Source organism: Trachymyrmex septentrionalis, unplaced genomic scaffold (assembly GCF_001594115.1).
Source record: "Trachymyrmex septentrionalis isolate Tsep2-gDNA-1 unplaced genomic scaffold, Tsep1.0 scaffold241, whole genome shotgun sequence".
Lineage (NCBI taxonomy): Eukaryota > Metazoa > Arthropoda > Insecta > Hymenoptera > Formicidae > Trachymyrmex > Trachymyrmex septentrionalis.
The window spans coordinates 359,715-372,487 of NW_017305399.1; the positions used below are offsets into that span (position 1 = coordinate 359,715).

The window sequence follows — 12,773 nt, forward strand, 5'->3', positions numbered from 1 at the left end:
TAAGTACATACAGTATGACACTGAACTTTTTATGTGGTACTCAATTTTTAGTGCGCATGCGTCGATTTCCAACCAGGAATGTGGCTGCCTTCAGCAAATTGAAATTGCAGGTTAGGTTAGCTGGATCTCCTCATAAAGTATAATTAACCTTTTCACCTACAATATTGTGTAAGACTCGTGGTAAGGAAATCGGATCAAACATGAGTATCACGGGTGAGAACCGTACGTTGTTCGTATAAAGCTTTTTTTTTTTAATTTGTAAGAGAAAAGTACGGCAAAGGGTTAATAAAATTAAGTTTTACTAAAAAATTAAATTAAACTTTTTCGGAGATGCTCTATTGTGTAGACTGTATACAATAAAGTATTCTCGTAATAAAGTACGAGTATGCGTGCGTGCGTGCGTGCGTGCGTGCGTGCGTGCGTGCGTGCGTGCGTGCGTGCGTGCGTGCGTGCGTGCGTGCGTGCGTGCGTGCGTGCGTGCGTGCACGTATATTATTAAATTACAACTTCACATTTAATTACAATTTTCATGCATATTATTTTTTCATACATAAATATTCAATTACAATTTTCATATAATATTTAATCAATTATTATTTTTAATTTACTTATTACTGTTTAATATTATTATTATTATTAATGTGAATATTATTTGTTATAAATAATAAGTTCGTTAATATTATATTATTATATAATTCTGATTTAAAAATATACTCACTATAAACAATTTTTATGATGACACGACCAAATTGTCTTTTTTTTTAGAAATCATTCTGTAGCTTTACAAAAACTCAAATTTATAAGCACCTTTCTAACCCACAACATGGCGGCGAGTCATGTGACCTGGGATCCATTACATCAAAGTTGCCGAAGCTCAGTCCATACTGTATGTACTTATACTATAGCACTGACAATATCGCAACCAATATGATTATAAAATATCTAATCCAGCTAATAATCCAGCAGGAAAACAAACATCATGTGCCGTCGGCTTAAGTACAGACGACAAACTTTTCCTTATCGGACTACTTCGTGTTGACCACTGTTTTGTTCCCAGGTTTGTGGGCTGCATTCCTTAGTTTAGCCGACCTCGAATCATCAGGGATACATTTATCGGGATCGGCTGACACCGATGCAATCTGATGCAGGAACGGATTCTGAATGTAAGGATACTGCTATTTTTCTAAGAGATCTACTACCTATGTCACTAATTAAGAGACGGATGGTACTCTTTTGAGTACCAAGATTGTGCATAAACGTAAATTTATCCATTGCGTATTCCAAAAATGACTCTTTGAAGGAGTTCCATTTCCTTCCTTCAATTTTTTGTAATGCTACGTGATAAAAAAGAATTTTTTTCGTGAATCTTTTAAGAATGACTTCTTTAAAGTCTAACCATGATTCTATCATCGCGTTCCAGATCCTATGTCGTACCACCTCTTATTTATGTTCACTAACCTGTGATGTAGCTGCTAAGACCGTGACGTCGTCCGAAACCTTGTATATGTAGATCTGGGGTACCTAATCAACCAGTTATCTCATAAACCCAGAGCTGGATATTCTCCGACTTTTTGCCACCGAATTCAGGTATCTGCGACGCCAGCAATGAGATTGCGTGGGAAGAGGATATTGATGCGAGAGCTTTGATGAGATGGTTACGAGGAGCTGTGACTACGAAGGATCACCGACTCCTGCATCTGTAAGGCTTGTTCCAACGCTGTTGGTTAAGCGGAAACGTTCCGAGTAGTGAGAGCCAGAAGTATCTGCTGGAGCACTGCTTGTTGCACCTGCTGACTCTCCAGTATTTGCTGTTGCATTTGTTGCAACGGATTAATAATCGCAAAGACTAGCGTTGCTGTGTTCACTAATACAGGGTCCGGCAAAATGATCTCCCACATTTTAATCTTTAATAAAAACACCATTGTAAATGCTATTTAGATTTTATTTTTATTAACTGAAAATATATGCTATTCCATTTGTTTTTATTGAGTTTTGAAAATTACAGAGTCCAAATGGCGACCATTTTTTTCGATACACATTCGAAGCTGATTTCTAAAAGTTTCCATCACTCGAGCAGTAATTTGAGGCGATATTCCTGTAATTTCTTGGCGTATTGCTGCTTTCAATTCGTCAATGGTTCGGGGGTGGTGTTAAAAAACCTTCGCTTTCAGGTAGCCCCAAAGGAAAAAGTCGCATGGGGCAAGATCGGGTGAACGCGCAGGCCACCCAACGTCTCCACGTAACGAGATTACGCGTCCTGGAAACATTTCCCTTAAAACGTCCATTGTCCTTCTTGCCGTATGAGCCGTAGCTCCATCCTGTTGAAACCACACATCCGGATGTTCAAATTCTCTAAGTTTTGGTTCCAAAAAATTGCGTAGCATGTCGACATATCGATCGGCAGTTACGGTAACCGTCACGCCTCCCTCTTCAAAAAAATAGGGACCCCAAACGCCAAAAGATCCAACAGCACACCAAACGGTAACAAATGGGCTGTGAAGTGGCCTTTCATGGAGCTGCCGCGGATTCTCTGGTGCCCAGTAGCGAAAATTCTGCTTGTTCACACAGCCAGACAGATGGAAATGAGCTTCGTCACTCGTTATTAAAAAAGCATTTTGTGGGATGTTTTGAATTCATGACGACAACTGAAATGGCAAGGCGCGAGCTACCAACCGACTACGCTAAGCTCCCCCTCTCTTCAGTGGTTCGGGCACAGTGGCGGTGCAAAATGTGGGAGATCATTTTGCCGGACCCTGTATTTGCCGAGTCGCATCGACTCGAAACGATCCTGTTGCAACGTTTTGATCATCTTGTAAGCTTCCGTCCTTTAATATATCCGTGGAGCCGTTATGCTCCCCATGTGCTATAATGCATTAATTAAGACTTTCCTCACTCAAAAGTAAACGATAACTTTTTAAGCTTCTTTCTGCAGCTCGGCAATAGACATCTTGTCTAAACGCGACCGATACATTCTTGGAGTCTTTAAATGTAACTGCGAGACTTCAAGACGGACGCGACACATGGCAATTAATTTTTTGCTAATGCGAATGATCACTCGTTAATTTATTCGCAATGAGGAAAAGCGAAGGAGTAATTTCAGGAGCGACTTAAATTCAGAAAAGTGGAGGTGAATCCCAGAGAAGCGCGGGTGTATCCCATTTCTGAAAACTGTAAAGTTGATTGAGATAATTTGGAGAATCTTATCAGGTTTCTCAAGAAAAGTTTGATAAGAAGGAATTGGAATAATATGTCGGCTTGTCAGGAAATCGAATAAACAGTCCTAGTATTGTAACCGATCACTGACTTTATTCGTACGTGACTCGTAAGACCGAGAAAAGTATAAAAGCGTTTCGGTATGTGTCGATCGAATATGTTCGCGAAAAGTGAGAAGTGCCGGTACTCCGCTAGCGTGTGCTCCAATTATTATACCTGTGTGTTTCGTTTCCGGAGCATGAGCGCCGTAGTTCTGCTGAGCAAAGCACTCGAAAGTTGATTAAATCAAATGTAGTTTAATGATCAAATGCGACTTATAGATGTCGCCTAAGAACTTGGGTACCTCCGGTAATTTCGTTAATAATTTCTTACAGTATTAAATCGGTATTATCTACTTCTGAACAATTGCCTCCCATAAGGCGATATGCTTAAAATGATCAATTTCGGAATAATATTACAAAAAAAATATCGGTCAATATTGCTCAAATTGTGGGATTATTTGTGTACAGTATTTATCATCGTATAAAAAAATTAAATTTCTAAGTTGGCTTTCGACTAAAGGCCATGGCATACAAAAAAACTTAAGGCAGTAAGACATAAGCAGTAAGGAAATCAACATATTGACTACTGTTTATGTTATGGCCACAGTATAAAGATATACAGTAGGGACAAGACCCCGTTTTCCAATCAGCCGCGCATATTTGCTTGCGTATCATTAGCGGCCATGTCTTTAGTGGTATCTATCTTGATCAAAGCAGAGAACCCACAGTTTATCCGTTACTGCAATCGCGCCATGACATATTGCTGCGCTTGCTTAGCGAGGCACTACCACGTCTCCTGAATAGCTCATTACAGCAATTAATTTTATGAAGCGTGACTGTGCGTGGATGTATCCGACTAATTACCGATTTGGTAAAAGATTCTGAAAAGTTAAGATTTTTTAGCTCCTTTTTTTGTTAAGTATAGGCGGTGATTTCTAATACTATTGATACGGTATTTCGTCATCAAAGACATGGCGGATCCTGAAAACTCGTCTGAAAAAGATCAAAGGTGCCGACGTTGCTTGTCTCTACTGTACGAGGGCAAGTCAATAAGTTTTTAGAAAAACATAGTAAAACACATTATTTTTGATCGATTCATTTTTATTTCTCAACATAGTCTCTTTTCAGCTCGATTCACTTGATCCAACGATTCTCCAACTTTTTCAAGCCGTTCGAATAGTATGATTTGTCCAACCCTTCAAAATAAGCCTCTGTTTCGGCGATGGGCTGCTCTCTGATGGTGAATCTCTTTCCTCCGAACCATTTCTTTAGGTTTGGAAACAGGAAATAGTCGCAGGAGGCTAAATCTGGCAAATGTGCTGGACGGGGAAGCAATTCGTAGCGGAATTCGTTGAATTTGGCCATCGGTGCCGGGCACGTGTGAACCCGTGCATTGTCTTGATGGAAGAGCACTTTCTTCTTCGTCAAATGGGGACGCTTTTTTTTTTAATATTGTTGAAACCAATAAGGCTGCGTAGGAATCGCCATTGATCGTTTGCTTCGACGGAAAGTAATTGATATGAATTATACCGCGTGCATCCCAAAAAAACTGTGATCATCACCTTTCCGGCCAACTTCACGGTCTTCGCCTTCTTCGAAGCTGATTCACTCGGTGAAATCCATTGTTTTGACTGTTCCTTCGTCTCGGATGTGAAGTAATGGATCCATGTTTCGTTTACAGTAATGAATCGACGCAGAAATTCATCTGGATTACGTTGAAACATCTCCAAACATTGTTTTGAAATCGTCACACAGTTGCGTTTATGGTCCACAGTGAGCAAACGCGGCACCCATCTTGCCGATAGCTTTTTCATACCCAATCGTTCGTGCAAAATTAAAATCACTGTGCCATGTAATATGCCTGTGGCCTCAACAAGCGCGCGCACTTTCACTCGTCGATCAGTCAAAATAATATCGTGGACTTTATCGATGATTTTTGGCGTAGCAGCCTCAATTGGATGTCCCGAAAGAGGTGCGTCACATGTGGATCTACGACCACGTTTAAATTTATTCACCCAATTGTATACAATCCCAAACTTTGGTATAGATGTGCTACGAACATTATTCAACTCGGCTTTGATTTCTTTCGGCGTTAAACCTTTCATATATAGATGTTTGATCACTGCACGAAACTTGTTTTTTCCCATTTTGCAAAAAATACATGTTGTTCGCTTTAATCGTCTACAGAAATGAAACCACGTAATGAATTCCACTCAAAATTTGACAGTAATCAGCTGAAAGATGCTATTTGTCAAAAAGTAATGTAACATGACACTGCGGGTGCCCTCTGAGATTTTCTAAGAATTTATTGACTTGCCCTCATATATCCTTATACTGTGTTATGGCTTTACGGACTCTTGTAATTGGTGAATTCGCTTACTGCTTATGCTTTACCGCTTAAGTTCTTTTGTATGCGGCAGCCCTAACAATCAAACCTGCTTAATCATTTGCACTTCATTTTTTTCTCGTCACAAAAAGAAGCAATTTTTGTATCAAATAGCAATCGGCGATGAAAAAATAGATTTACTGATGATAATCCTAAGCGTAAAAAATGGATAAGTTCAACCGTCGACATCGACTCCAAAACGCAACATTAACGGAAATAAGTTTTTGTTGTGTATTTGGTGAGACATGAAAGTTGTTTTTTTTTTTTATGAGCTGCTAAAACCAAATCAAACAATCACTGCTGAGCGTTATCAACAACAATTAATCGATTTTAATCGTGTTTTGAACCAGAAATGTTCAATAAGCTTAAAAAAAACGCAAAGTGATTTTGTTACACAAATAATGCTCGACCAAACGTTACAAAAACAGTTAAAAATACATTAACAATATTTCAATGAGAAATCTTATCACATACCACGTATGTACTAAACTATGTTCTTACGGATTATTTCGATCGATATAGCATGGCCTTGCTAACGATGGAAAACATCTTAAATAAAATATAATTTAACATCTCTCTAAAATAAACATGTTTTTTTTTGGCAAAAAATTCCTCAAAACTAATCGGAACACAATAAATATTACAACGACAAAAATAAATAAAATCCATTTTTTTTACTTAAAATCATCAAAATACCGGTTACAATTAAAGGGTAACGATTGCTTATGGAATTTTCTTTTTCTGTTTATATTTTGTATACTTAAATGAATATAAATACTCGTTAAATAATCATAATTTTTTTATGAATAAATATTTTTAAAAACCTAAAATTTTGACTGAACATGATTACATTTTTTTTTAACGAAAATGTTGAATAAATACAATTTACAGCTCAATTACAAATTTTTGTATTCATCGGGTACACTAGTCAATCGCAACATAATCAAACAGGATGGTCTTAACGTAAATCGATCTTTTTCTTTGATGGTTGTAATAATATTTACGATATTACTCATGTTGTTTTGTTATAACAGAAAAGGTACTGAAAAATAACTAAAAAGTTAAAGTATCAGGCTACTCCTTGTCCTAATGAAGTGGACTGTAAGATTCATGAAACATTGGCATTCCAAGAATGAATCTGGACACGCAGGAAACCCGCGAAACGCATAATCTTTATATAAAAAGTTACTTTTTAAATAACTGTAACAGGTTATTTTTTAAAATCAATAATTAATTACTTTTTAAAAGAAAAAAAAACGATAATTGTAACTAATACTTTTACAGAGTAACTATTCCAATCTTGATATAATAAAAAGATGCCGCAGACATTACTTCACAAATAATTTCTTTCTAGCATACAGAATACATAATTGTAAAGAACACTTCATTTAGTGACTAATATTGCAATAATTAGTAGTTTCTTGCAATATCTGTTTAGATGCAAGAAATGATTAATCTGCTGGGTTAACTTTTTTAAAAGTTGAAGTACTAATTGATAACATTACGCAAGTATAAAAATATTAAGATAAATAAAACAATCTTTTACATGTAAATATGAGTAAATTTTAGTATACACATATAGTACTTACAGAAATATTTAAAGGTCAAGAAAAAAGAAATTAATAAGATATTCTCTAAAATAAAATTTCATTTATACGCCAAACGTACATTCATACTACTGAAATAAATATTCATTACATAATATTCGTAACATGTATGATACTCTTAAATTAAATAGAATTACAAATGATTACATTATTAATATTTGTTAATTAAATTAAAATTTATTTTTTACTTATACGAATTAGTAATTAAAATTTCCCATTATGATAATCTATAAATGGTAATAGAAACTGTATATTCCATTTTTTTTTTGTCACAAATCATCACGAAAATAATATTTATTTATTTCAGACAAAAAAGAAAATTCCTATAGCTAGATCTTCTAGATCTTGTAAGAAAAATCTTTAACTCAAAACTTCAATAACAGCCTTATGTACAATATTAAAATAGAATTCCATGTCTCATCGTATGATATAGCTCGTGATCTGTTTTGGCTCACTTAGGCTCATTACAGAATCAGTCTCGAAATTGATATAAAAAAAGCTAAAATTGTAGTCCTATGGCGGTCCTACGGCGATCTTACGGAGCGCTGAATCAGGCTATCATATAACTAGCCATGGCTCCGCGCAGCGAGCCTTATCGTAGAAACAGGGTGCCTCGCTATTGCTCGCCATAGCTCGCGACTCATGGATTATCGATTTGCCGAACTGGGCGATCTGTCGATAAATTATGCGAGTCCAAAGGGTCGCCAGGGCTCGCGCCTTGACTAAACGAAATAAGTATAACTGCTGTGCGTCGTTGCACCACCCAATTTCTTTATACTTGCATGTAAATACGTCAGAGCTTGTTTATTATTGTTGGTTGAGACACTTATTAAGTTAAGATTTTTTGATCGTTCAAGTCGTAGTATGAAGTAGGACTACGAGATGAAAAAAATTATCGAATCTATAATATAATTATGTGAAAAAATTTATATAAAATAACTTTTTGCAAGCATTGATCACGTTCAGCCAAATATTTGTTGGAAGTTTCTTTCGCGCTGTGTGTGATAGAATTATACTTTAGATCTTTTGTAGTCTTATATCAGCAAAGAAAATTTTCAATATTTGCAAAATAAGCATTCTATTGAACGCGATCATTGACGAGCCCAATAGCATAAGATGTCTTGTCGGCTTGTCTATCACAAAGGCTTCTTTGACTCGCAAAACTTACCGCCATCTTCGAAAACGACGTGTCACGAGCCACGAATCGCGAGCGATAATAAATCCTGATCCCACGACGCGTAGAGGCTTTCCAAGCCATGGTGAGCCATGGCGAACAATGCCGAGTCATGCCGAGCTACTGGTAGGACCCTTCCTTTGGAATAATCATTTTAATAATAAATACAAATTAAAATAGTTTTCTTTAAACTTATAAAAAAAAACTTTAATTATTACTTCATCAAAAAACGAAAATTTTACCTGAGTGACGTCACAATGCTACAGCAAATTGATCTTTGGTTTAAAACCCGTATCAGACTAGAGATTGAAATTGGATTGAAAGTTGATCAATCAAAGCAAAGATTACTGAAACTTGAAATTAATTTTCTTTTTCTAATACATTCCAATCTAATTTTAATCTCTAATTTAATACGAGCATAAGTCTCTTATTTTAGATTTGAGTTAATGCAAAATGCAAAAATTCAAATATAATTGCTATAAGTCAAACATACGACAGATCATTGGTTACTGTAAAAGCTCTAAATTTCGTATAAATATACGTATAAAGAAAATATTTTGAAAAATTTTCACATACTTAATTATGGACAATTTGTTTTGAATCCATTCAAAATGAATTGTCCATAGCTAAATTAGCTGATGAATTCTTACTATCGGGAGATTGCATTGCAATGTAACGCCTTCGTAAAATTTCCTGCAAATCATTGCATGGACTATTCTCACGTTTCACCCGCATAGGATGGCCGCCTGGAGACCTATAAAAGATCAATACAATCTTATTTTATTTTCTGAGAGCACTCAGTTCTTGTATCACTATTAAATGTTGAATTATAGTTTTACAAACAAGAAATTATGTTTTCTAACACTATATGTGAATACAAAATAATAATTTTTTTATATATATTCACATTCAATAAATGTGAATTAAAAAATATAAGGTGTACAAAAAATCCCGGACCTCTTATCTTGATAATTGAAATATCTTGAAAAATAAGCATTTCTGAGAAAAATGTTTCATACAAAAGTTGTAGAGTTTAAAATGATCAATTTAAATAATCTTATCAATTTAATCTTGGATCTATCAAGAACAGGTCAAGGTCAAATCGATTTTTTTAAATGGAACATCTTACTTTTTATTTTAGAATCTAACAGCTGGTGTCAAGAACTTTTGAAAACACTATAATAAAAAAACAATACTTTTTTTAATTAGTACTTTTCGAGTTACGAGATTTGGAAATTCCAATACCGTCGGTATTAACATTACCTAACGTGTATTGCATAGAGGTTGCCCGGTCGAATTTATAAGTCGTGTGTATTTGCGCGCATGTTGTGTGTATCTCTTTCTTCTCCTTCCTTCTCTTTTCCTCCCCCTTCCCCCTCTACACACAGTTATTTTTGATTGTAAAATATTTACTCAAAATACTAATGCTGAACAAGAGCGTATATCCCTTTTAATGATGCGAGATTGGGGTGAGATCTTACACATAAGTGACTACTTGTCAATAAAAAGATAGGAGCACTCTAACCATTAATATCTTTTTCCCAAATATCCCATCTCTCATCACAGATTAAGTTTTCGAAAAAAAAAAAAAAAAAAAACATTTTATACTTAAATATTAATTGTTATCTACAAAAATTTTGATTAAGACGAGAATTACAAGGATTTAAAACTAAGGTTGTCACAAATTCCTCATCCTAAAAATCCATAACTTTTCTCTAATTTCCAGACAAAATTTCATGATTTTCTTTCATGCTTTTAATTTTTTTTTAAATTTTTTTGTATTTTCGTCCTGATTTGCAAACCATCAAATATTTTGTTGAGATTAATGTAATTACGCTATGCTAACATCGCCTGCATTTTATTATTAAGTTAGTAGTATTCCAAAATTGCGTAGATATGATGTACAATATATTAAACTTCTTTAAAGTCAAGAATTTTCATTTTCCAGAAAATTTTACAAAATTCTTTGATTTTCCTGACTGTTTACAATTTTCCTGACATTTCCCTGTTTTCTTGTTTCTAATTTTGTAGCAACCTTAGAAACAGAAAAGCGCATAGATTTGCTGGGACTTAATGAATTAATCAAGATTTACAATTATTTATTAATCGGTGAATTAAAAAGGACCTCACAACTATATTGTAAATCTATTCTAATGCAAATTACAATGTATTAAAAAAGTGTCTTCAATTTTTGTTTACTACAAAATTTACCTATATAATTAATCTATGATGAAAGTTTAGATGAAAGTTTTTACCAGAAATTTTATATACAAATATTAATCTCAACTACCTTGCAACTGGTCTTAATTTTACATTATCGATATCCTTCAGCATATCACCCGTCGATTTCTCTACACTCAATAGAATTTTCTTGCGATCTTCAATTTTGTGATCTTGCAAACTAGCCCTTCTCGCGATATGGGGTGTTGTGGGTGGTAAAAATGGAAGTGGAAGTGGTGGTGGAGGTGGAGGAGGTGGTGGTGGCACTGACAAAGACTTTAGATTATCTTCTCCATTGGGCAGAGACGCTACAGATGCATCTATAAGACAAACATGAATCTTTAAATCTTTTCTTGATATTTTTGAGTATAACAAAATATACTTCTTACATACATTTGGACAATTTATTATTTTTCACAATTGTTGAAATTTGTTCCCTAAGCTCTTGTAATTCTTGCTCTAACGCGAGCAATCGTACTTCTGATCCAAAACTAATCGGCTCGAACAGATCTGATCTGTTGTCAAAAAAATTGTTAGTGTAACAAACTCAATTTTAAAAATATTATAGAATAAAAAAATATGGACATATTTAATCACAGTACTGGATAAAATAAATCATACACCTTTAAAGAAATTGAATTTGTTCGTGTAACTATTTTTTTAACAAGCAAATAAATTATTGGATACAAGAAAATCAAAGCATTTGAAAGTATTTAAATAAAGAAAATGTGAAATAATTAAAATTGTACTCAATTCCTTTGTAAAAAATTTATTTTTCAATATTGATACATTTTACCCTGGACAAAATAAATCATACACTTTTAGAAATAATAAGTAACAAACAAATAAAATTAATTTTAATGGTGCTTGGTACTTGGTGTGCCCGCCCTTTGCTTTTAATACTGCTTCCAGTCGATACCAGACCAGGCGAAGCATTCCCATATCATGATATTATCTCCATGTTTTATAGTCTTTTGAATATTTACTTCTTTGAGAGCTTCACCAGTTTTTCGACATATCTTAAACCATCGTTTTTGTCCGAATAATTCAAATATGCTCTCATCCGACCATAATACTTTTTTTCAAAAATCTAGAGGCATATTCACGTATTTTTTTGGCAAATTCGAATCTTTTTTTCTTATTTATTTTATTGATGAGGTGGTAATATCATGATATGGGGGTGCTTCGCTTGGTCTGGTGTCGGTAATTTGACTCAAATTAAAGGAATTATGATGGCAAAAGGATACATTGATGTACTGTGCAAGAATTTAGAAGAATTTCTTTTGGAAATTATATTTAGAAAATAACTTTATCTTCCAACAAGATAACGATCCGAAGCATAAGGCAAAAAAACCACTGCCTTTTTCAAATCTAATAAAATAAAACTGCTCGAATGGCCGCCACAATCACCAGATTTGAACCCAACTGAAAATCTGTGAACTTATTTAGATGAAAACGTGAATAAAACAAACGTAACTGACAAGATATCGTATTATACAGCACTCCAGAAGGCCTGGAATAAAATTGATCCTGAGCATTTGAAGAAATTAGTCGAAAGTGTACCTCGTCGACTGGAAGCAGTATTAAAAGGCGGGCACACTAAGTACCAAGCACCATTAAAATTAATTTTATTTGTTTGTTACTTATTATTTCTAAAAGTGTATGATTTATTTTGTCCAGGGTAAAATGTATCAATATTAAAAAATAAATTTTTTACAAAAGAATTGAGCACAATTTTAATTATTTCACATTTTCTTTATTTAAATACTTTCAAATGCTTTGATTTTCTTGTATACAATCATTTACTTGCTTGTTAAAAAAATAGTACACAAACAAATTCAATTTCTTTAAAGGTGTATGATTTATTTTGTTCAGTACTGTATACAGAGTATCTCAAAACCACCGTATAATATTTTTATAGCGTATTTTAGAGGTAGAGTAAAAAATCCTAATACGAAAATGTCGAGGGTACAATAGTTTCTAAATTATAACCGATTATATAAAAATAGCCAGTAGGATCGTATAAAATCCGAGCACTTATATTGATGTGCTTGTAGTTACGCGCACATCGATCTGATACTACATTCACAGTTAATATTAAATTTTTTTTATCACTCTAATTATATATATAT

At 34.2% G+C, this 12,773-nt stretch overlaps 1 protein-coding gene across 1 annotated transcript in view; it reads right to left on the reverse strand.

Annotated features, from left to right (window-relative positions):
- Window positions 1-8,931: 8,931 nt before the first annotated feature.
- The window catches only part of LOC108748802 (mitochondrial fission regulator 2-like), a 14,874-nt gene continuing 11,032 nt past the window's right edge, over window positions 8,932-12,773 (reverse strand). Inside the window, exons 3-5 of the mRNA XM_018487164.1 lie at window positions 11,035-11,156; window positions 10,712-10,961; window positions 8,932-9,175 (exon numbers count right to left, since the gene is read on the reverse strand). Coding sequence (XP_018342666.1) covers window positions 9,028-9,175; window positions 10,712-10,961; window positions 11,035-11,156 — 520 coding nt within the window. The 3' untranslated portion in view covers window positions 8,932-9,027. The remainder of the gene's footprint in view (window positions 9,176-10,711; window positions 10,962-11,034; window positions 11,157-12,773) is intronic.